Raw genomic sequence first — 26,372 nt, 5'->3', positions numbered from 1 at the left:
GCATAAATTGAAAGAAGTAACATGAAAAGACACTCCTAGTACATTCCTTTTGGTAACATATTGTACATTCCCCCCAAGTATTAATAAATTGTACTAATTTTATTCTTTTACTTTTTCTGTTTTAAAATTTTTCCCCATTATTTGTTATATAATATCGCTCTCTGGGAGGGAAAAGGCATGCAGTATTGGGGGAAACTATAATGTTATAAAAAAATTTAAAACTTTATTTTAAAAAGATTGTGATGTACTTATTACTATGACCCTCTTAAAAAGCTCTACTGATTCCCTCTTGCTTCTGGAAAAAAAAAATGCCACATCTTCTGTTCAATATTTAAAACCTTTCACAATCTGACTTCAGATTTTCTTTCCTGGCTTTTCATTCATCTTTAAATAAGCTATTCCCCCATTCTTTAAAAGTACTCTCTTTTATCCTTCTCTTCTTAGAATCACTGGCTTCTTTCAAAGTTCACCTCATGTCACTTTCACTATGAGTCCTTTCTTATACTCCCAACTAATAGTGCATCTCCTAAATGACTTTGTATTTATTCTGAGCACATTTTATATTTATAGTAGAGATTGTTAGAATGAAAGCCCCTTGAGAGCAAAGACTTTTATTTTTAGTTTATCTTTTGTGCCTAGTGTTGTTCTGATACATATTAGGAATTTAATAAATGCTCCCTTACTTGATTACAACTTTGATGAATGTTATTTAAAATATACATACTTCAGTATTTTGATTTGTCGTCACTTTTACCTCTGTATCATTTCACTATTTTTGAATAAGAAATCTAGATACACATAAACTCTCAAAGAATCATGATTTTTCAAATGTCAAAGCAAAAAAAAAAAAAAAAAAGAAAATGTATGTCTCTAGGTCTTAATTGCAGTCTTTATTGTTATTAATCATTTACTTATTCCCTTCTTTCAATGGAGTTATATACTTGAGATAGTCATCATTTATCATGAAAAAATACTATCAATTTTATTTATTTCCGTCTTGGTGTCATCCATCTTAAAATTGCAAAGTAACTTAATCCTAACAGTGTGACATATCATCAAGACAAAAATAAAATTAAAAAAAACCTGAAATTGAATATGACCTTTAGGAGTACATGAATTATGCAGGACAAGGAATGATTTTTATATGTTTTCAATTTTTGATAGCAATGATCATGTGCTTGTGCTTTCCTGACAGTAGGAGGTACCTGGAGGCTGAAGGAGTTGTTATACATTTCTCAATAAGGTATTGTGGGCTGTGACAACCGCGCTAGCACCCAGGACACCCCAGAATCAGCTGGAGTCAGGATAAGCAAAAGTCCTTAGTTTTTATTCTTGGTCTTTAGACGCAGGATTGAACAGGATGGAAGCAGAATCTCCTTGACCGCCTTCTCCCTCGTCTAAAGCCAAAGTGACTCTGGCTAGTCTTACTCCACTCCCTAGTTCCTCCTACGATCCTCTGTATACACCAATCATTGAGCCAGCACAGGAAGGACCATTTTCTGAGTATATGCCCATAGAGTATTGTCCAATCAGTAATTAGCCCTAAGTGCTTGAACCAACCTCAGTGCAACGACTCAAGAGTTTCAGCCCTCTACAATGGACTTCTTAAAACTGTAAGAATATTAAAACCATAAACCAGTCAAAATTTTAAAAAAAGATGCTAACTATTACTATGTAGAAAAACCCCTTGTGATGCGCAAGATAGTATAAAGACAAGTGCTCAAGATTAGAAAAAGGTGCTTTTTAGAGAAGCTTTTTATTTTCAAAACATATGCATTGATACATTTTCAACATTCATCCTTGCAAAACCTTGAGTTCCAAATTTTTTTTCTTCCTCCCTTCCCTTCACTCCCTCTCCTAGATGACAAGTAATCCAATATATGTTAAACATGCAATTTTTCTATACACATTTCCACAGTTATCATGTTGCGCAAGAAAAATCAGATCAAAAAGAAAAAAAAAGAGAAAGAAAACAAAATGCAAGCAAACAACAACAAAAGTAAAAAATAGTATATTGTGATCCACACTAAATGCCCATGTCCTCTCCCTGGATGCAGATGGCTCTATCATAATACTATTGAAATGGGCTTGAATCGCCTTGCTGGAAAACAGTAATTTTTATTGATGAAACTTACTACGATAAGAGAAAATCCATATGAGACTGTTTGATTTGTACATCTTTATCAAACTGTAAAATATCCATATCCCCAAATGTAGGAAGGCTTGAATGAACTGTTTTGCAGAAGTAAGCAAAATCAGGAGAACAATATACACAGTGACCCCAAAAATGAAAATGAAAATACAAAACAAGGAGATTGAACTAAATACAAGGGCCAATATTGATTCCAGGAAACTAAATACTCTTCCCTGCAGGGGGGAACAAAGGAAGTTAGAGAGACTATACCCCCAACTTACCTTTTCATGCTTATTGCACATTAATCGCCTTCCTTCATTCCATGGTTCAGTCAAACTGGCTTTCTTAATGATCCTTATATACAAAAAGACCAATTAAGATTGCAGAGTAGAAGGAAGGAGTACAGCCCTGTACAGCCCTATCACAATTACTCTAACAAAAGCCTAGAAAAATACCAAATTGAGACCTAATTGGAAAATCCAAAGGAAAAAAATCACAGTGTCTTTTTTTTCAGCCCAGACTGGCATTGGAAAATTTACAGAGGTATATAGAAACTGTTTAGCCTAAGATTAGTCAGGAAAAGTGCCAAAGGAAATCTTATAGCTTGGAAACACCAAACAAGAGCTTGAGGCTGTATTAGGATAAGAAATAGTAAAGAATCTGACATGGGAGAAGCTGATAACAGTGCAGGGGATAAAAATAAGTAAAATTTGGCAGCTCTGTTTCTCATATTTTAGAGATGGATTAAAGATCCAGTGAGCACTCAAGAGTAGGACATACCTACAAGGGCTTACATCAGGGAATGGAGTAGTCAAGGAATGGGCACAGGCCTGATGCTATGTAATAGGCAAGAAGCAAGCACAGAAACAAGCAGCAGTAGTGTGACTCTGGCCTTGGAGTAGTCTTGCATCCATCCCCCAGTTTGATTTGAAGCCTGCAGTTAAACGGAAACAAAACTGTAGACTTTCTCTTATTCTGTGCTTATTGTGTTGCTCAGAATCTGCATAATCTTCCAGCTAGCTGATGGTGATTGAGCCCAGGAGTAGTCTATTAAGAGTTCCAGCTAGAGACAAGCTCATAGTTGTATTGCCCAGACCCCAGCCTGGGTCAGGAACTTGCAAAGCATGGATGGGAGCAGCAATCAAACTTCACCTGGTATCAGACAGCTTAGGGTACACTGAAAATTTTCAGGTCTATCTCAGCTGCCCTTGAGTCTTGAAGAACACAAGAAAACAGCAGCAGCACCCAAGAAAATGCAAACTAAATCAAAGCAAAGCCTAGCTATTCCTTCTAGGAAGGTTCAGAGTCTGGTCCTAACATAGAGTTGCAATCCAGGAAGTTAGGCTGGAAAAATTAACAAACTCTTCCTCATACATAACACTCCATGTTGTACCTGTGGCCCTTGGCATTGGTTATTCCTCTATTTCTCCCTATCTAATGGTTGATTCCCTACTGCTTACATTGTTATGTCTCCTTTATCTTTAAAAAACTTAATTTGTTTGTCCTCATTGACCATGATTCCATATCTCTCCTCATTTTTTGTAGTTAAATACCTTGAGAAAAGTCTATAATTGGAGCTTCCACTTCCTTTCCTCTCACTATCTTCGTAAGAAGTCTATTTTCAAACCAACGGCATGGGTTGACAGATGAATGAGAAACATGATCTAGTTTGAGCCAAGTAGGGTTAGGTAAGAACAGATTATACTAGGTAAAGAGTGGTTAGGATAATATTAAAATAGTCTAATTGGGTAGAAGTAAAAGATTAAACTAGGATCTGATTGAGTTTCTAGTCAACATAACTTAGGTCCATAGTTAAGGGCCTCTAAGCAGCAGGAAGAGATAATGATTTGAATCCCGAATTGAATCACAAGATGGAGTCAATGTGATTCATTCTATACCCACAATTAATCACTTGTCTTCTTAATCCTCTCAATTCCCACACATTGGAACTAAATGGTAACCACTGAAATTTACTGAATAGGGAGGAAGCGATTTAACAGGTGGAGTATGAATTGGAGTGAGGAGTGACTGACTTAAGCTGTTGTAATAATCCAGGTGTGAGGTGATAAAGGCCTGTACCAGAAGAGTGGCAGTATTAAAAGACAGAAAGGATCATGAAAACTCGCTCTGTCTCTGAGCCTCTGAGAGCTTAAGCTCCTGCCTCCAGTTCTCTTGTCTTCTCTGGGGTTCCCAGCTTATATGCTTTACACGGAGTATAAAGCAATCATTATATTACTAGGAAACCATTATTTGTTGTAAGATTAAATCAATCATACTGAACCGTGATAAACTAGATAATCATTGTCTCATCAATTCCACTTAATACCTTGTGAGAATCCTTTGTTTCAAGTTCAGAGTTCTGGCCCATAACAAGAAAGGGGGAAAGGTAAAATTTCAATAGCACACTTGTACTACTGCAATAAACACTTGTGATACAAAAACAAAAATGAAACAGTACCTACCCTCAAGGAGCTTTTATAATCTATGAAGGGAAAGTAACATGAACACATTTTATTTTAAACATATTAAATACAAAGTAACACAAACAAATACAATGAAAAGATAATAAGTCCAAATTTGAACACATCATATTTGAGAAGTTGTTTGAGTAGATCTATGTGAAGATGTACAAAATATCCAGTGGAGATGTGGTCATGGTTTTGGAGAGAAATCATAATTGGAGATAGTGATCTGAAAACTATCTGCATAAAGGTGATAGTTAAAGCTTTGGGAATATAAGAGAAAATATAGAGAGAGAAGGAAATAGGGCTTGGGTTAGTACATTTATTTTAATTTTTTTCCCTTGGTAAGATCCAGTAGTCCACAAAAAATTCTGTATGGCTCGGTTATTTTTGTTCTTTGTTTTCAAAGATGACCAACTACATCTTAGGGTGACTGAGAATTGGACTTAAATGAGGCAGAGTTGCATAAAGTTGTCAGTCTCACTCTTCTCCAGAATCATAAAAGTCTAGTGGTAAGACAAAAGTTGGGATAACTGACAATGACCCAGGATGCATTGGATACCTTAATGTCTTTGATGTCTAACCAAGCTCTTAGCAGGGCCTGATCATCTCTATGGTCACTAGAACAAATAATTCTCATCTGTTCATTTTGTCAGGACAAGTATTTACATGCTTGGGGTAGACACATCCCTAATCCACCAAAGAGTTGGAGGCCTGCTGGTTATCTTCATCTGGTTTAGCCCATCTGCCAAGACAGTTTTATCCAGATATGATTGCTGTGCATACTACAGCTTCTTGAATCTGCAGGTGAAAGTTAAGTGTCAGGTCAACACCAAAGGTAGATGAGCACCCCTGAAAAGGGCTCAACAAGCTCTCACACCAGAGGTCCTAGTCTTCTTTGAACACACCATATATTACCTTTGAGAAAGAGGAGTAGTCTCCAAATTTACTGTGGAAAAAATACTGGCCTTGGAATCAGGAAGCTGGGTTCAAATTATGTCTCAAACACTTATTAGTTCTATGTAATACAACTCATCTTCACAACTTATCACAGTTTTTCCATCAACAAAATGGGAATAATAATATACATATTGCCTACTTTAAAAAATGAGCTTAAAAGGAAAACAGCAAATCTTATAGCGCTATATCAGTATGAATTGCTATTATTATTATTAAAGGACAGCAGACAAATTACTGTTATAACACTGAGCTACAAGCTAGGGAAAATTTTCAGGGGCAGTAGTAAATGCTATTCCTTTTTCCCCTTCTCCATCAGGAAAATGCTTTAAAAATTTTCCCTCTTATGGGCTATCTACTTATCTCTGGCTACTTTGATTCTAAGAGAAAGGATGTAAGTGAAATGTGTGGCAGCAATAGATGGAATTTTCAGTGACTATTTTCAAGAGTTCATTGATCATTTGGGATTTCCATTCAACATTTATGAGTGATGTGGTCAAGCCTCCCACATAGGAGCTTAACCTAATTACTTAATTGCTTAGCCAGTCAGAAAGCTGTTCCTGACAAGGCTTGTGCTTAACAAATCCAAGTTCCAGACTTAGCAAATCAGACAACAGACAAATACCCAATGGAGTTGTGGTGCAGTTTCATGTTATCAGTATTTTCAATCAGAATACTGGCTTCCACATCACTCATACCTTCATACCTTGATTCAGGCATGTAGAGCCAAAAAGAAAAAAAAAGACATTTTAAAATTCTTCACACACTTCAATCTGAAACATACATGTTGGTGAAACCTAAAATCTGCCTTTTTCAAAATAAATTAATCCTGGAATTAGAAGTGAAAATCTGACAAATAATACTATCCAAGTAAGTCAGATTATAGTATTTTTATCTGATGCCTGGAGTCAAGCATAGTTGAAGATGTACTTTATTCAAGGCACTGTAGGAAGTGAAGGGGATAATATGGATTATTTAAACTCCTCCTTACTTTGAAGGTTCATTGGAAAGAACTTCCTACAATAATTAACAGTACAGCTTTAAGCAGGGTTATCTTACTGGACCTCAGTTTCCTCACCCATCAGGACTTCATCTTCAAGCTCACTGGATTTTAAATGTGATTTCTCCTCTCGCAACCAGATTAAAGACTAATTGGGAAATAGGTTTTAGTCAAGCTCTCACTTCAGCTGGATGAGTCTTTAAGAACTATAATGAATTATTTTGGCAGGTGAATCTGTGCAGAAGCTGTGGGCTGTAAATGTTTATTTGCCTGGGCTTCCTGAATTCTCCATTGTGATAGCTCTGGGTGACAGCAAAGTAAGCCCTGTGTACTGTCTGTTCCTGTAACAGCTGCAGCTTTTCTTCCTTTATTGAGCAGAGGGACAGGCAATGATTTTGAACGTGCTTCTGATGAGAAGAATGCTCTCCAGTTAAAGTAGACTGAACATAGTTTTATGCAGTTGGAGCAGATTCAAGTAAAGGCAGATGAGATAAAGTTCAATGGGAAGGGAAGTCACAGCATCTGCCCTCTTATTTCCAGAGATTAAATCAGGCAGGATTTGACTGAACCGAGAGAGAGAGAGAGAGAGAGAGAGAGAGAGAGAGAGAGAGAGAGAGAGTGTTTTGGAAGGAGGGTGAGTCTGGGAAGAACAGGCTGAGAAATATATCAATTCAAGAAAGAGACAAGTTTTTCTATCATTAAAACTCTATTTATTTTATATCTAAGTTGTAATATATTTCCTATTTAAAAGTCCTTGCAGCAAACTACAGTGTGTGGCTGCAAAGGAACAGAAAACAATTTAATCTTTCTAGTTGGAATAAGTCAAAATTACTCACCCACAAAATTTCAAAAGCCTATACCAGTGAGACTACTGGTCCTTTTGCCCCTTTCTTCATTCCCATTCCCATAATCATTAGACTAAAAATATAACCTTATATACACTTGCAACCTCATATTCTCCAGAGTTCACCCATAAACATAACTTCTTATGAATCTAGCAAAATCTAATAGGAGCTAAAGAAAAGAAGTGGGGGAGGAAAGTATGCAGGTTAACAACAGGGTATCTCAGTGTGGAAGGAAACCAAGAAAAAAAAGAGAATAACAAGACAATTCAAAATAGGGAGAAACGAACAAGGCAAAGGGGAGAAAAGAGACAAGATGGTAAAAAGAAAGCTAGAGGGAAAAAAGTAAAGAGGAGTAAAAGGATAAAGTTTATATAAAATCTTACCTTCTTTTCTGTTTGGTATTTTCCTGGTCTAGTTTTAATAGCTATTAACCTCCATATGTGTTATTTTAAAAGACCAATCAAAAGAGCAAAAAAAAAGTCTTTGTCTTTGTTTACATGCTTTGTCATTTGTCTCTTCTAGCACAGAAATATAAGACAATGCATCTTTTCTCTTATACTATCTTCTTCATAAGGAGGGATGATAAATCTTGGGATTCAGATTAATGAGTATTTTCTTATTTTTCTTAGACAATCAGTATTAGGATTTTGTGAAGAATCAGAATAAAAATTATTTCAAACTTACTATTGGTCTTGTTATCATATCTGGTATTAATTCTTGTTTCTATGTCTTCCACAAGATTTGGCATTTTAGTTCAAAGTCTTAAATTATTTCACCTGTGGTTGTTGAAGCTGCTTAAAGACAGCAATCATGTTTTATCTTTTACTTTTATCACATAACCTGTACAAACTATTGGGCATGTATAGTCAAGTCAAATTAACAAGATTTTATTAATTTCAAGGAAATCTGGGAAGACTTGTATGAACTGATGAAGTGAATAGAACCAGGAGAAAAATTTATACAATGACAACAATGCTGTAAAGACCAACAACTTTGAAAGTAGGAACTCTGATCAGTGTAATGACTAACTATGATTCTAGAGGACTAATGATGAAGCATAATATCCACCTCTCAGAGAGGTGAAAATAAATGCAGATTGAGACATATAGCCACATTTTTTTCCCTTCAAGAAATGGTCAGTGAAGAAGTTTTTTTTTGTTTCATGACTAATATGTAATATGTTTTGCATGATTGAACATGTATAAACTATAATTCCTTGTTGCCTTAGGGAAGGGGAGTGAGGAAGGAAGAGAGAAAATCTGAAACTCAAATTTTAAAAAAGAATGTTTAAAATTGTCTCTCCATATTACTAGGGGAAAATATCATTTAAAAATTTTTTTATTGCTCATGTTATGTAAACATACAGGGTTTTGTTTTTCTTTCATTTTTAATTAGTGATGGAAAGGTAGAAGAGAAGAATTTTTGTTAATTAAAATAAAGTTTAATTTTTTAAAACTTATTTTTATTAAGTTACTGTGTACCAGGCAATGTGCTAAGTTCTGGGGGTAAAAAGACAAGCAAAAACATGGTCCCTATCTTCAAGGAGCTTACAGTCTAATGATGGAAACAACAGATAAATAACCATATATTAACAAGATCTAGATAGGATAAATTGGAGATAATCTCAGAAGGAAGGCACTCATTTAGGGAACAGGGAAAGCTTCTTTTAGAAGCTGGGATTTTAGCTGAGGCTTGAAGGAAGCCAAGAAAGTAAGAAAATAGAATTAAGGAGAGAGAGAATTCCAGGCCTCAGAGATAAGCAGTGAAAATGCACAAAATTTGAAGATGTAGAGTCCTGTGCAAAAAACAGTTAAGGAGGCCATTATCACTGGATTGTGGAGTACATTATGTTAAGTAAGGTATAAGAAGACTAGCAAGATAGGAAGAAGCCAGTTTACAAATAGCTTTAAAAGCTAGAGAATTTTATATTTGATCCCGGAGGCAAGAGGGAACCAGTGGCTTATTGAATTGGGGAGTGGGAAGGGAGAGAGGAAGAAGGCAACATGGCCAGACCTACAATTTAAGAAGATCGTTTTGACAGCTAAATGGAGAATGGACTGGAGTGGGGAAGAGACTTGAGGCAGACAGACCAATAGCAGGCTGTTTCAATAGTTTTGATATAAGATGATGAGGGCCTGCATTAGAGTGGTGACAGTACAGAGGAAACAAGAGTTTTGCTATATCTGAGAGCTGTTATAACGATAAGACAGAGGGCACTCACTAAGCTTTGATTGATTGGCTTCTCTTCTTTTTCTGAAGACTACACTTTTTAAATATAGTAGGCCACAGGGAATAGTGATGATGAGTAATTATTCTATCTTATATGAACCTCTTAAATACTTCTTTAATATGGTCCCTCCTCCTCCAAATGTACATAGGATTTTTCATGAATCTTTGTGTTTAGGCTAGAAAAAGCAATATTGTTGTAGATTCACCTGATTTATTATTCCTTTTGTAAGAACCAAATTCCAGGCACTCACATTCAATTGGGGAGCCTCCATGCCAACTCTTATTGTGAATAATTTTAACTTGGATCCCATTTGGTATAAGGGAGAGGATACTGCAGAAGCAGAAGTATAACTTCAAGATTCAATTCTGGGAAGGGATAGAGTTTTTAGGCTTTTGGTGAATGGACCCTGCTTAGGTACAGCTGAGTCCTTCAGGAAAAGGCTACAAGGAGGAGTTGCTCTAAAGGGAAGCAATTTTACCCTGGGACAAAACTCTGTCTCATACCAGTTATAGTTCTGAGCCTAAACTGCAGACAAAAGAATCAAGAAACAGATCAAAAAGAAAGAAAAGTATTGTTGTTTTCAAATTCCCTTCTAATAATCATTGTTGCTTCCCTGTTTGAAGTATTCCATGGTTCCTTATTATCTCAAGGATTAAATAAAATCTCCTCTGGCATTTGACCCTTCATAATTTCCAGAATAATAACAAACTACTACTCTTCACTCACTATGTGTTTCAGCCAAATTGCCTTTCTTGTCATTTTTCATGTAGGGACATGTTTTTTCCTCAACATATTTATTGTTTCAATTTTGTTTTTGAATCTTCAGAGCTTATTACAATGTCTACTACATAGTGGGAACTTAACAAACCTTTGTGACTAATTATTTTAAACACTGAATTCCTTGCACAATTTTTTTCTTGCCCAGTGTTGTTGTAAAGATCAAATGAGACAATATTCATAGAGCAGTTGATATAGGGCCTGGCATATAGCAGGTGCTTAATAAATATTTGTTTCTCCCTTTCCTCCTTTCCTTCCTACAAATATATCAAGATGCTTATCTTAAAGTAGTCACAGAAAAGGGAATGAACTCTGAGTATAGATTGAAGTATATTTTTTCCACTTCATTTTTCTTGGTTTTTTTAAAAATTTTTTTTGTAATGTGGCTTGGTTAATATGGAAATACATTTTTCATGACTTCATGTATATAATGGGTATCATATGGGTCTTTTCAATGGGTAGGAGAGAGATTGAAGAGAAACACAGAATTCAGCTTTCTATCTTGAACTCCCTTAACTTTTTCTATGTACATCAAAGCCGAAAAGGGATGTTGCCCAGATAAGGTAGTTTTTAAAATGTTTTTGTAAATTTTATTTTGTTGCAGTGTGAGGAAAGTTTGATGTGAGGAAAGAAAGAAGGATAGAATTCTGTGAAATATGATGAATATAGATCATGTATGGGGCAGTGAATCCAGAGCTTCCTTTATTAAGAGGAATCAAGTTTTTGTAATTTGAGTCTCCACAAACATTGATGTGCACGTTTTTCCCTTTATCTCCAAGCAACAACTGTCACTAGACGTCATATAATTAGGAAAGGTAAGCATCATTTTAAATGCTCGGTCTACTGCCAATTTCATGCCACTGATTGTCCACCACTATTATTGGCAGTAAAATGGGGGTGGTGATAAATTGAAATACGTATTTCTGGCTGTCAAATGATGAATAGCATTTCTGTTCACAAATTTGACTGTGGGAGTTAGGAGGGGATGGTGCTAAATTGGGTTGGAATGGGTTCAGGCAAAATGATTTTATTTCACTTATAAAGTGAGCAAGGAAAAAGAAAAAGTATCCCCCACCCCTTTAATTTAGACTTAACTAAACACTCCTACTGGGTTAAAAAAAAATGGCATCAAAATCACTGTCCAGTGCTGAACTTGGAGCAAGGTTGAAAGAAAAGGCATTTGAATTGTTGCTAAGTCAGAAATGAAAAAATTACTTCTCTTCCCCCATGGGAAGTCCAGATCTATGGATGACTATATGTGAAAGTAATACCTGTAACATACACAGCTGTTATGTTTCAGAAATTTCCTTTCAAAGCAAAATAATCCAAAATTACAGCAATCAATTAAACTGTTGCAGGTAATTCAAAAAATGAAGAAAACTTAATGCTTCTCCAAACTAAAATGATTTCCCATCATGACCATATAGTGATGATCAAATTAGGAGTTAACTAAGGGGAGACAGTTACTTAACATTTATTAAATATCTGTTATGTGCCAGGCACTGTGCTAAGCACTGGGGATACAAAGAAAGGCAAACCAAAATAAATTAGTTTTTGTTGTCAAAGAATTCACTATCTAATGTGAAAGAAAGCAATATACAGAATATATGTACAGAAATATACAGAATAAATTGCAATTAATCAGCAAAGGGAAGGCAAAAGAATTAAGGAGGATTAAGAGACTTCCTGTAGAAGGTGAAATTTTACCTTAGATCTGAAGAAAGACAGAGAAACCTTAAGGTACAGATGAGGGTGGAGAAAATTCCAGACATAAGGGACAGGCAGTAAAAATGCAGGGAATCAGGAGATGAGTGTCTTGTTTTAGAAACAGAAAGTCCTAAACAGGGTAAAGACACTGTTTTCAAAGCAAGTCAAAGTGAGTGTTGCTTTAAGAGTTGGATTACCAAATGACTTTCAAATAGAAATTTGAGAAACTATAATCTGAGGATGTGCTATAAATCCAATATACCTTTATTTTGCTTTCATTTCATTCTCTTCAACAAACAAACAAAACTCATAACATCTAGTTTTTTCCCTCAAAAAGAAAAATATTTTGACCAAAAAATTACATCCACATTTGGAGAATCATTAGGATTCATTCAATCACCATGCTATTTTTTATGTGGAATTAAATGGGAAAAAATTAAAATATCTGTTACTGATGATGAAATTCATAAAACAATTGAATCAAGCAAAAATCATGGGAAGTTCTCACAACTATTTGCCCAAAAATAAAGCGGGCATGACTAATACAACAGAGGACTGGAAATGTTCTTTCAGGTCACAGAGTGTAATACTGCATGATTTATTATATCTTATTTAGCCAAAATACTGATTCAGGATCAAATAGCAAAACCAAGGGCCCAGAGCTAAAACTGAAGCTACCTTACCCTTGGACAAGTCTTTAAAAGCTGCTCAGGTTGCCAGGCCACCAGGATTTTCCCAGTTTCCCTGAGGGGCCATCTGATCCTGCTTTCTTTCTAGCAGGAAATACAACATTATTTCTAATTAAACTGTAATGCATATCTATGTAACATTTTTCATCTAAGGATTTCAAAGCACCTTTGTCTCAGTTAAAAAAAATACAGATGTGTTCTATGAAAAAATCTAACTTACAAAAAAAATCCAAATTTATAATACATTAATTAGGAGATGGTTATTAACATTACAAAAGCATTATTTATTTTTAAAAAGATTTGTCTCAGAATTCTTTGAGATGTACTCTTACATTCTGGATGTGAATGAATATGTAAAAGTTCAATTTTTATACTTTTCAGGAACACATGTATTATGTAAAGTGAGGTACAGCCACATAGTGAAACATTACTCATGTGGCTAGAATAATAAATAGTGTGGTGGGAGGTAAGAAGAAAAGGCCAATTTTACTTAGTGAAAGGTGAATTGTAGAATATATTTCATAAATGCAATTTTATTGCTATCAAGGACAATACATTTTACAAAATGGGATATGAATTGTTGGTACTAAGTTAATGAAAACCAAGTTAAGTTAATTTAAAAATAATGATTCACAATAGCACTAGAAAAAATCATATTGAATCAAGGATGAACATCTTTTAACAAGAATGAATTGTTGGAAGCAGTAGCTGAAGGCATGTTGAAGGATTCCTTATTTCCTGAGCCCCAGTTTGGAAAAGTTATTTATTTTAGCGTGGATTCCCCTTTCTAGACCCTGGACATTTGCAGAGGAAGAAACTGTTTCAAACTTTTTACTCAATAACAATCATATATAGAATATCTAAATTATTATTACTTTCAAAATAATGCAGTTTTTATTATAATTAATTCCCTCATCCTAGTGATAGAGAAATAACTTAGTGCTATTGACTACTGAGCAAATAAATGGCAAAATTCAAAACAGACCCTAAATCTATCAGTGTCCACTGAAATGCTCTTTATTACTCAAACTCATGGAATGAAGGGACTTGAGAGATATTTTAGCAATCTAGCTAGTCCCTTTATTGTACACAATTTAATGTAAATTAGTGAATTCAGAAGATTAGATTTGTCAACTTCCAAGTTTTCCTAAAATCAAAAGGAGTATAATAGGATGAAAATTAGATTCAAGGTCACTAGATAAGACATCATTTGTATCTATTTATTACTGCTTTACTACCAATTGAATCTTTATAATTAAAATTCCTTCCCACTATATAAGAACATTGCACTGAAAATCAAGGGATCTGGATCAAAGACCCCAACTTTGCTACTCATTAACTGGGTGACCATGGGCAAGTCTTTTCACATTCTTGTGAAATCATTTTTCTGATCTAAGGACAACTGAACTAGATAATCTCTGAAATCTGTACCATCTCTGATGTTCCATGATTCTTTTATTTTTATTTTTCTGTAAATTTGTACTATTTAATAGCTTGCTCTTCAAAGCACTTTGTAAATCCTAACTCACTGTTAAAATTGTAGATTTTGATTAGTTTTATCTTCTAAATGCATTGAAAGTTAGCCATTGTTCATTTTATTTGGAAAGTCTGAAATCAGAGGAATATATTTTCTATGCCAATGGTTTCTGCCATTCAGCTAGGGTGTCTAGAGTTTCCCTCCTTCTCTATACTTCTGCATATTTCATATACTTCAGTAATTTTCATATTGTACTCAAGTATGAAGCAGAAGTTGTTTACAAAATCTGGTTAGAAAAGGTTCAGATGTTCTTTCTGGCAAAGCAAGGTATCTTAACAGGTGATTCTTTAACATGAATGGGGAAAAAATTACATCGTCATTTTTGCTAACTTCTAAATTAAATTTAATATTTCCTTTAATTATTGAAAAACACTGTCCTGAGAAAGGCTCCATAGGCTTTACCAGGCTGCACAAAGGATTCATAATGCACAAAAGGATTAAAAATTCCTGCCCTCGAGGATGTTTAAGTTTGGAAAAACAGATCCTCTTATGACCTAATAATGGATTTTATCTGATTTTGTATATTTCATTTTCCTTTGTTCAGAAAGAAATCAGAAACATTCTCCCAACTTTATCTTTGAAGGGTTATCCTTAAAAGCATATAATTTGTTTTCCAAGAGTAAAAATATTTGGTATCTTCCCACTAATGAGATGGCATACCTAATTTTTCTTAAATCAAAGATTTGCCTAATAAGAGATCATGCCAATCGAACAATAAGCTTTATTGTATTGCTAATTTAACAAGGCACGTTTCCTTCGAGCTTTGGTTGGATGGTGTTATGTAGTTCAGTGTGAAGATAGAAATTTAGACTGGCCCAAAGAGTGATAGGGCACTAGACTAGGTAAACTAGATAATGACATTCAAAGAAAGGGCTATTCCTGAAGTGGGACAGAGCATTCCTACTGCAATTAGCCAGAGACCAGTTGGCCTTCTCTGTGCTCTGTTTGCAGTGAAAATGGCTGGAACCTACCTCTATTTCCAAGAATCTTTGGATTTATATTTGGGGATCATTTTAAAGACACTTCACATTTATGTAGTGCTTTAGGATTATTGGCTATTTGTTCTGTAAATTTTGCAACCTGATTTTCTCACTGTAACCCGGAAGGTGCATAGGGCAAGTATTATTATATCCATTCTACTTGATGAGGAAATTAGTAGCCTAAAGCGTTAAGAAAGTCCAAGGTAGCAAACCGTTTTCAAACCCAATGATCTTTCTATATCTCATCTCTGACTCTTTTATTATTTTCTTAAGAGGGCAAATCGGGTAAATCGTCAAGGGAAACGTTGTTGGGGAAAAAAAAAGAAAATTCCCAGCTCACGCATGACCCAGTGTACGAAGTTAATTTCATTAATCACACAGGTCCTCCTTGTCTTGCTGAACAGCAAAGTGGTGCCAGGGATGCTCTGGGGAAACAGAGCAATGGGGCATTGGCTGATGATGACTTTGAAAAAAGGCCTGACCGCCAGCTCCAACAAGGAAAATAATTTGCAAAAGAAGAAAAATTAAAAGTGACAAACTGTTCATTCTAAGATCGGCTGATGGTTGCTTTTTCCCCCTTCCTAATATCTTGCCGGTTTCACATTTTCAAGCACCAAAGTGATGCTAAATATATTGCTGCAACCCTTACCTGACGACAGTCTTCCAGCATCTCACCCGCGAATTAGCGCGGGGGGCGGGCTGGGGGGGAGGGGCGGCGTGGGAGGAGCGGGTGGAACAGCGCGGGAGGCTGCATCGGCCACCACAGATGAGGGTCGCCTAGGTCGACTTCTCCTGGCCCGGAGATGCTCCAGGTCCCAGCTCTCGCAGTCACTCCCTGCGCATGCGCGTTGCTCCTCCGCCTGACTTCACTACAATTCTTCCCCACTCCTTCCCCCAAGTCATTAGGAGTTGTGCCCAGAGTCGGGGTAAACGGGCGGGGGCAGGAGGAGGGGGAGGGGAAAAGGGAATCCTGACCACGTGACCTCCCCAAGATGGCGGCGCCCAGAGGTATCCACCTGGTACTCAGTAGAGGTAAGAGCCTGGGGCTGACCGAAGCACGAATGTGCACACAGACGCAAGCGCGCGCACACACACGCCACACTTACATACACACTCAGAACACGTCGGCGCCCTAGTGCGCGCACGCGCACCTGCATGAGCTAAAAGTTGACACATGCACCAGGATATATAGACAGATAGATATTCACATCTGACAAGGTCACGCCTGTTACTCTGTTTCACTCTCTGTCTGTGTCTCTCTGTCTTTCTTCCTCAGTCTCTCCCTCCCCTCCAGTTCCTCTCTTTCTCCCTGCCCCACCCCTTTCCTCTCTACATTTCTCTTCCATATTCCCCTCTCCCCAAAACATTATCAACCTGCCAGCAGTTCCTCCTTCGGATTCGGTGTAACTTTCCTTTATTGTTTCCCCGCCCCGCTCTTTCCCGTTAATTATATGCTAAGACTTGGGAAAATGCTGCATCGGAGATTACTGCTGGTGTCAGAGTGTAGTTTAAATCGGGGTGACGGTGTTCTAGCATCCACAGCTACTTTTATGACCATCCTCAGAAAGAAAGAATAGCAGAAAAAGTGCTGGATTTGGAGGTAGAACATCTGGATTCAAGTCTTGGTCCCCTGCCGGCTAGGTGCCAGAAACTGTCCTAAGCTGGATAAAGACAAGCAAAAACCAGCCCCTGCTCTCATACTCTAAGCGGGAGCCAACATACAAACAACTACCTACAAACAAGAGGTGTAAAAGTTAAATAGAAGAGAAGCAGAAGGAAGACACTAGAATTAAGGGGGAATAGCAGGAGGTAGAGAATAAGCAGGGAAAGCATTCCGTGTATAGGGTGTCAGCCGGACCAGATGCAGAGTTAAAAGTGTCACAAGAGTTGTTTGTTCATTGTTCTCTTAAGAGGACCATCACATCAGATGATGCCATAATGTGCGAGAGAATCGGATTTAATAGTGAGGAAGAGCTGTGCAAAGTCACCGACCTCATCTTCTCCTTTGGAGCTGTCTGGATCTAGTAATCAGATAAAGATCAGGGCTTTTTAAAAAAACAAAATATTAAGGCTAGGGAGCAATTGAGACTCCCATTTAAAAAAAAATAAATAAAACTGGGAGAGGGAGACCTTTAGGGTTTTTGGCCAAAAAGAATGTCTGCTATTGAAATTCACTCTAAGTCAGTCAGGTGACACTGGATTTCAGAGACCATGGTAGTGAATAAGTGAATGTAAGAAGACTGGAAGGGGAGTATAGAATCAGATTATGAAGGATTTGAAATGGCAAACAGATTTTTTTATATTTGAATCTGGAGGTAATAGGGAACCACTCTAGTATATTTACTGAGGGGAGGAGGAGGGAGCATGGCAAAAGGTGTGTAACACATTCATATCTATGCTTTAGGAAAATTAATTTGGCAACTGAGGGGATGATGGACTGTGAAGAACGCATTAGCATCCTGGAATCTTTAAAATCAGCCCAAATCAGGATAAGTGAAAGTCCTAGATTTTAATTCTTTATCGAAGGGAGAGGAGAGCTTGTCGACACAGAAATCTCCTCTTTCTTCTCCCACTCCCAGCCACCTCACTCTTCCTACTCCACCCTTTAAATCCTGCCTCAATCTCTCTATATGCCAAACAAATCAAACCTGCACAGAGTAGTGGGCAAAGTCATTCTTTCTCCAAACATATGCTAATAGAGTATTGTCCCATTGGTAATTAGTCTTAAATGCTTAGACCTCAGTACATCAACTCAGTTTCAGCCCATTACATCTCCTGCTTTCTTTTGTTTTAGAACACAGGTGGTCATGCCATCCCTGACTTCTCAGGGAGGTGAGAGCCCCCAAGGGGAGTTGATCATGCCTTCCCTGACTTCTCAGGAAGGGAGGTAAAGCACTAAAAAGGAGATGTTCACGCCCTCCCTAACATCTCAGGAAGGGAAATGAAAAGCACCAAAGGGAAGTGGGGCTTGCTAGCAGGTTTCTGGGCTGAAGGGTCGTATTATGCACAAACCCATCAATATGGAAGGTATTACACAAGCACATAGCAATAACGCACAGGCTATTAGTGGTGACTCTCCCCACAGTCAGTGCAGGCTTGATGTGGTGTAACAAACATGAATCGTACACACAAGTAACGGTATAACAAACAATATAAATCAACATGGTGTTGTAAGATTGCCAGAAGTCCTAGAAGGAGGGTATGTAAACAACACTCACACATACGCCTTCTTCAGCAGCCAAGAGATAGTCCAAAACCAATCTATTATCCATTACTTCACTTGTCAGGGAATCCAATGATCCTGCAAGTTTTTGAAGTCCTGCAACAATCTTTTTATGTGTTAGGGAATCCAATGATTCCAGCAGATTTTGAAGTCCTGCAACAGTCTTATCATTTCTCAGAAAATCCAATGATTCCTGAGCACTTTCAAGTCCTACAATAGTCTTATCATGTCTCAGAGAATCCAGTGATTCCTGAGAGTTTTCAAATCCTACAACAGTCTTATGTCTCAGAGAATCCAATGATTCCTGAGGGTTTTCAGGTCCTACAACAATCTTATCATGTCTCAGAGAATCCAATGATTCCTGAGGGTTTTGAAGTCCAACAATTTTTGAAGTCCATGATTCAAATGCCATAACTGCCATGCTCTTTCAGTGGTGGGCACAATCAGCAACGGAACCATCCGATGTTTCTTGGGTCTTCTCCTTCATTTCAAGGGTCTGATCCATCTCTCTCTGATGGACAAGGTGAATACAGCTCATTGATACCCATCTGATTCCTTCTCCATCTGTGGAGAAACAAGCAAACCCTCTCCCCCAAGCAGTTAATCTATCTGGTTCCTTCCATCACTTTAGATAATCTTTGTGATTATCTAAAGATAGTGGAGCTGCTCGCACTGGACACTGCCCTTCCAGTGGATTATAAAACCTATCTGCCTGGGCCAATGCATTTTTGTCAAAAATCAAGAAGTTAATAGTATAAAGGGCTAGATTTAGAAGTTCTCTAGCTTTACCTGTGGCTCCCCCTTTCTTTTGTTTTTGGAGGAGCATCTTAATGTCTCTGTTTCTCCTCTCTACTATTGCCTGTCCTTGAGGATTAAAGGGTATGCCAATGGTGTGTAAAATCTTATTCTGTGCACAAAAGTGTGCAAACTGTTTAGAAGTATATGCAGGTCCATTATCTGTTTTTATGGCTTGTGGCACACCCATAATTGCAAATGCTTGGATAAGGAATTCAGTGACCATTCGGGCTGTCTCTTTTGCTGCTGGTATTGCAAAAGTGAATCCTGAAAAGGTGTCTACCACAACATGGATAAAAGACAGGTGACCAAAAAATTTATAATGGGTCACATCCATCTGCCAAATTTCATTGGGTCTCAAACCATGAGAGTTTTTCCCTGGAGGCAGTGTAGAAGTGTGGAAAGGAAGGCAGGCTGTACAGGCTTTTACTATGCTCCTAGCTTCCTCTCTTGTTATTCCAAATTGTAAAGGTAAAGCTTAAACAGCCTGATGATATTTAGAATGAGATTTCTGGGCTTCTTGAAATAAAGGAATATTGTTCAATATAGTTAGAAGGCTATCTGCCTTTGAATTACCATCAAAAATAGGACCTGGAAGTCCACTATGAGAATGGACATGCAAAATATAAATCTTACCTGGATGCTTTCTCAGAAGCTCTTGAAGTTTCTTAAAGAGCTGATATATATTAGAGGCTACAAATTTTATTTGGGCTGTGGCAATTCTTTGTACCATATCTACTGAATAGGCTGAATCAGATATTATATTTATATCTCCTGGATAATAAGTAAGAGCTAGAATGATTGCATATAATTCATTCTGCTGAGTGGACTGAAAAGGAGTTCTGACTACTCTCTTTATAGTTAAATCATGAGAGTATACAGTACAAAAATTATGTTTGGATGCATCTGTAAAGATAGTTGGTCCTTTAAGAGAAACTTTAGAAACCTTTTCTTCAAGAATCCATCGCCAATTATGTAATAGTCTGGTTATCTTTAATGGAGACCCTGTGTAAAATTTGGAGCCATAGCTAATAAAATTTGCCCCTTTGGGATGGTTTCACAGCACACATCAATTTGTGTATCAGTATAAAAGGTATATATCTTGTCAGGTCTTATCCCACATAATTATACTGCTTGCTTAATGGCCTTTAATAAAATTCTAGCCACAAGCACTGGGTAAGGAGTAAGGCTTTGTTCTGGTTGTGTCAGGAGGTTCACTTACTCTATCACACTGTCTCCTTGATGAAGGACTGCTATGGGTGCCTCTTGTGTAGCAAAAACTGATATTTCCAAGGGTTTTTGAGTGATTCTTTCAACCACATTGGATAAAGCCATTTCACCTTCTCTGAAAGCCTTTTGAGCTTCTTTTGTAAGCTGACGTGGTGAATTTAAAGTACTCTCTCTCCTTAAAATGTCATATAACGGTTGCAATCAATAGGTAGTTAAGCCTAACACTGGACACATCCATTGGATATCTCCTATCAATTTCTAAAAGTCATTTAAGGTGTTTAGCTTCTCTGTTCTTTAGGGCAGTTTTTGTACTATAAGCACCGTAGGGTATACTTCATATCCTAAATATTGAAAAGGAGCATGTCTTTGAATTTTTTCTGGAGCTATGTACAATTTGTAGTTCCTTAGTGTTTCTATGGTCTTTTGTAGACATGCTTCTAACATTTGTTCCTCAACTGCACATCCCAATATATCATCCAAGTAATGTAATAACATTGCTTTTGGAAATGCTTTTCTTACTGGATCAAGAGCAGCAGCAACATACATTTGATACATAATAGTTTTTCATTCCCTGTGACAAAACTCTCCATTCATCTTTTATAAGGCTCAGCTAAGTTAACGGGGCACTGAAAATCATATCCTCCTTATCTAGAGGAATAGAATAGAAACAATCCTTAATATCTAGAACGCAAAGAGGCCATTCTCTAGGCAATTGAGTAGGAGATGGAAGTCCAGGCTGAAGAGTTCCCATAGTTTCCATCTGTTCATTCACTTTTCTTAAATCAGTGAGCATCCTCCATTTTCCAGATTTCTTTTTTTTACAACAACTACTGGGGAATTCTAAGGACTTAGAGAAGGTTGTAAGTGCCCTTGTTCAAGCTGCTCCTGTACTATATCTAATAAGGCCTGAATTTTATCGCTACCTAAGGGCCACTGTTCTATCCACATTCCTGTATCAGTTTTCCATTGGACAGGAACAGGTGAAAGTGTTGGCAGGCCTTCAAAAGCAGCCCTGCCTAAAAAACCGAAGTACTCATTTTTAACCTAATTGTTGTAAAATGTCTCTTCCCCACAGATTGATGGGAATTTTTTCAACTTTAAAAGGAGTAAAAACTCCTGTTTCTCCTTCAAAATCCATCTCAAAGGGGTAGCACTAACTTTAGCTGCTATTGATCTTCCTACGCCAGACATGTAGGTGTCTACTTTAATCTTTGGCCAATGATTGGGCCAGTTGGCACCTCTAATGACTGTGCGATCTGCATCAGTGTCTACCAGTCCTTCTAATGGTATGCCATTTATATAGATAGTGAGCATAGGTCGGTAAGCTGTCACAAATGCTGTCCAGTATATTCCTGGATTTTGTTGCTTGGAGTCAGAATCTGGGCGACTATCACCAGATTGCTTATTAGGAGTCTGTCTCAGTAAACCTGATGCTACTACTTCTCCTGGGTGATAAGTCACACGTTGTCTACCTGTATTAGTGACTGGGATATTATCTACACATTCCCCAGTTTCATCTGTGTATGGATGGACACTGTTTTGTAAGTACTCTCAGGAGGTGAAATGGTCAAGCCTACAATGCCTGGAGGCAAGGAATCCATAGGCTGGAGAGGAACAGATTTCACTTCTCCAGGGGGTATCTCAGTTGTCCCAGTTGCGTACAACTCTGTTCTCCCCAGTTGTAATCCCTTTCTCCCATCAGGTTGCTTCCTGCCTGATTGATTGTGTAATCTCTTTCTCCCATCAGATGGCTTCCTGGCTGGTTGGTCATGTCTGGGTACTGGACTTCTAGGCACTCTCTGGGTGTAGCATCGGCTGCCATCATGCCCCAAGTGTTTTTTGCCTAGGGCCCTGGGGCTGGGCCCCTCATTCCATTTCCCTGAATCAGTCTATATTCTGAGGCCCAATGGAAGCCTCTGTTGCATTTTAGACATGGGGTATTGGGTCTTGTTCTCCCACCCTCTGTTTTCTCATTTTGTTTCTATGCCAACCTTGAGCTTTCAGATGCCCTACTTTACCACAATGAAAGCACTGATGAGTATCCCTGGAAGTCCCTTGCCAGAAGGGACCCTGTCTTCGCGTGTTCAGATCTTGGGAAGTCTGCATCATAGCCTAGCTATAAAAGGCATTTGTACCCACTGTGGCACAGCGTCTTATGATCTCATCTAAAGGAGCATCCTTGCATAATCCTAGTATAATTCTTCTACAAACCTCATTAGTATTTTCTTTAGCAAGTTGCCTTCTCAAAATGTCTGTTACTGTATTTTCACCATTAGTTTGTATTATAGCTGTCTGCAAACGTCCCACAAAATCAGCAAATTTGGCCCTTGTGTTATTTTTGTGAAGGCTTCACCCTTGTCGTTTTCATTGTGGAAGGAAGCCCATGCTTTGATAGCAGCAGCAGCAATTTGCTCATATGCTGCTATGGAGTAATTAATCTGTACTGAGATGTCTGCATAAGAACCTACACCTGTTAGTTGGTCATAGGTGATTGAAGTATTAACTCCACTTTGACTATTTTATTGGGCTTGTATCCTACAGAGCTCACTATATTCAGAAAGCCACAAGTTTTGTTCAGGTTATAAGCATATCCTTGCTATAGATTTCCAGTCACTAGGAGTTAAGACTTCATAAGTCAAATTCTGTAATAACATCTTAACATAAGCTGATATAGTCCCATAAAGTGTGCAAGCCTTTTTCAGGTCTTTGAGGATTTCTATATCAAAAGGGAGTGTATCTTCTACTTTCCTTCTACTCCACCCTCTAAATCCTGCCTCAATCTCTCTATAGGCCAAATAGATCAAACCTGCACAGAGTAGTGGGCAGGGCCATTCTTTCTCCAAGCATATGCAAATAGAGTAATTAGTCTTAAGTGCTTGGCCCTCAGTACATCAACTCAGTTTCAGCTCATTACAATGGACTGGAGCGGGGAGAGACTTGAGGCAGAGACCAAATAGTGGCTACTGCAATAGTCCAAACATGAGGTGATGAGGGCCTCTACCAGAGTGGTAGCAATGTCAAAAGAAAGAAGGGACTATATACGAGAAATATTATAAAAGTAAACATGGCAACTGATTGGCTATGGGTAGGGGAATGTGAGAAAGTAAAAGATTGTGAGCCTGGGTGATTAAGAAGATGGTAATACCCTAATAGTGACAAGAAAGTTAGGGAGAGGAAGGAGTTTGAAGGCAAGGTAGAGATACTAAGTTCATTTATGGATATGTTAAGTTTAAGATATTTATGGTATGTTCAGTTTGAGATTTGTGAATTTGAGTGAGTGTCTTAATGTCTTGATATCATTTATTTGTAAAGTGAGAGAAATAGACTAGTTAGATTCTCAGGTCCTTAGTAGCTCTAAATCTAAATTTTCTGTATGAACTCCTGTTCTACTTCTTTGATCATATTCTTGTCACCCACCAAGATCATTTCATCCTAAGTTTCCAGTATTTATAGAGATTTATTCATCATGTATTGCAGGTTAGTAGAAAGATGGTGGATTCCAGTAACTGGAGGTTGAAATTTCTACTCTAAAGGCTATTAAATGTATTTTAGAATGTTTGTTTGGAAGGGGATGTGACAGTTATACATTCTTATTCTTCTTAATCAGAGAAATCAATTGGAATTACATTAGCTTCCTAGATTTTGGAGACAAGTAAGATTGTTCCAGGGTGGGGAACTTTAAATAAGAACAGGATTGGACAGAAAAGATAGGCAATAATGCATCAGCATATATATGAGTAAAGAAGTAAATTGGAAAAGGATATGAAGAGTTATTCTTCAGATTTCAAAATAAGGAATGCAGATTTATTGCAGAGGTCTGTGAAGAGCCATTGTAGGTTTTTAACGAAAAAAAAAATGAATGAAAAAGCATTAAGTTCTTAGTTTATGCCTGGCAAGTGCTGGAGAGAGAGACTAGACCTGTGCAGAGATCTCTTGAATATTAGTGCACCTTTTCTAGTTTATAGTCTTTGAAAGTATTACAGGGTGTGTGTGTGTGTGTGTGTGTGTGTGTGTATAGCAGAGATTAAATACTAGAAGCAGGACTTCCTGGCCTTGAGCCCGGTTGAAACTATGCTGCCTCTCAAGTGTGGGGATCCAAATTAAAAAAAAGAGATAGTTGTTACTCTCAGGAAGCTCACATTGTAGTCAGAGGAGATAATATATAGAGGAGAGACCTGCTACAGGGAAGATAGAAAGACCTGGTAGTTCTTAGGTTGCAGTAGTAGCGCTAATGAAATGTTCCTGGGCTCTTTAAAACTGTTTCGTTGTTGCTTTTCAACTTTATCTTACTTTTCATGACCTCATTTGGAGTTTTCTTGGCAAAGATACTGGCATGAATTGCCATTTGCTTCTTCAGATCATTTTACAGATGAAGAACTGAGGCAGATAAGGTTAAGGGATATGTCTAGGGTCACCCAGCTAGTAAGTACCTGACGTCTTTTTTGCACTCAGTCTTTTTTTACTCCAAGCCCAAGGTTTTATCCACTCTATCACCTAGTTGCCCTTTAAACTACTTTAGCAGATCATAAAGCAGTCTGTAGGAGTCTGAAGGATTTAGCTGCAGAGTAATTAGGTAGAAAGAATATGAGAGGTTGCTACTGGAATATAAGGGAGGGCTAGCTTTGATCTGGATTCTCTGTCCTATACTCTTCACCCACATAGTTATAATCTTAATTCAGGTCCTTATTACTAATCTCCTACATTTTTGCAATGGTCTCCAATTGCTCTCCCTGCTTTAAACCTCTCTCCACTCTAATACATTCTCCATAGACTTGCCAAAGTGATTTTTCCTAAAGCAGAACATGTCACTCTCCTCTTCATGAAACTTCAGTAGCTCCTTATTACCTCGAGTTTTAAGTGTAAAACTACCCTGGCCTATTCTTACCTTTTCAACCATATGATACTCTCCTTCATATATATTACAATCCAGCCAAATTTGCCTTTTTCCTTCTCGCATATAACATTTCCTCTCACATTGTTTGTCTTGTTTACCTATAGCCCTGCCCTCTGACTTTTGCCTTTCAGAATCTTTCCTTTCCTTTACAACTTAACTCAAATGCCACTTTCTTCATGATCCTTCTCATTCTCCAAAATGCCTGGCTTTTAGTATCCTAATTACTTACCCCAACTATCTTAAGTGATCAACAAACTGCTCAAACTTATCTGCTGCATTTACTTTGTATAAAGGGTATATAGGTGGTGTCAGATCTAGAGGCAGAAAGTCTTATCTTCCTGAGTTCAAATCTGGCTTCCAACACTTACTAGCTATGTGACCCTGAGCAAAACACCTAAAACGACCTGGATAAGGAAATGCAGACCACTTTAGTATCTGCCAAATGGTGTCACAAAGAGTAGGACATGACTGAGCAACAACTCCAAAATATTTGCATGTTGTCATCTGCATCTAGACTGTAAACTTCTTAAGAGCAAGAGACTTTCATATTTGTCTTTTTCTCCTTGGTATTAATATGACACATAATATATGTTGAATATGTAGTTTGTTGATCACTTAATTTATTAGTTCGTGATTACTACCACAGTCAAGTCACTTAACCTCTCAAAAACTCAGTTTCCATTTCCACAAAATGAGCATAATATGACTTGTACTAACCACCTCTCAGGGTTATTGTAAAGAAAGTAGTTTTTTTAAACTTTAAAGTGCTGTGTGAATGTTAGTTATTGTTATTATTTAAAAATTCTTCCAAATTAGTCGGAAGGGAAATGAACAAGATTAGTGAAGACTGACTTAACGATGATCATGAGTGAGTATCTGAACCAGACTGTCCTGGACCAAGAGTGAGGAGGC

The 26,372-nt window shown here is 37.5% G+C and overlaps 1 protein-coding gene and 1 long non-coding RNA gene across 2 annotated transcripts in view; one reads left to right on the top strand and one right to left on the bottom strand.

Moving 5' to 3' along the window:
* Window positions 1-16,203, bottom strand: part of LOC127557791 (uncharacterized) — a 111,783-nt gene extending 95,580 nt beyond the window's left edge. The window contains exon 1 of the long non-coding RNA XR_007952623.1: window positions 15,968-16,203. This is a non-coding gene — a long non-coding RNA (uncharacterized LOC127557791). The remainder of the gene's footprint in view (window positions 1-15,967) is intronic.
* A 41-nt stretch (window positions 16,204-16,244) lies between these two features.
* The window catches only part of METAP1D (methionyl aminopeptidase type 1D, mitochondrial), a 102,112-nt gene continuing 91,984 nt past the window's right edge, over window positions 16,245-26,372 (top strand). The window contains exon 1 of the mRNA XM_051991095.1: window positions 16,245-16,350. Within this exon, the coding sequence (XP_051847055.1) occupies window positions 16,311-16,350 (40 nt within the window). The 5' untranslated portion in view covers window positions 16,245-16,310. The remainder of the gene's footprint in view (window positions 16,351-26,372) is intronic.

Source organism: Antechinus flavipes, chromosome 3 (assembly GCF_016432865.1).
Source record: "Antechinus flavipes isolate AdamAnt ecotype Samford, QLD, Australia chromosome 3, AdamAnt_v2, whole genome shotgun sequence".
Taxonomy (NCBI): Eukaryota; Metazoa; Chordata; class Mammalia; order Dasyuromorphia; family Dasyuridae; genus Antechinus; species Antechinus flavipes.
The sequence above is the reverse complement of the archived record's forward strand: the minus strand, read 5'-3'. Positions and strand labels throughout refer to the sequence as shown.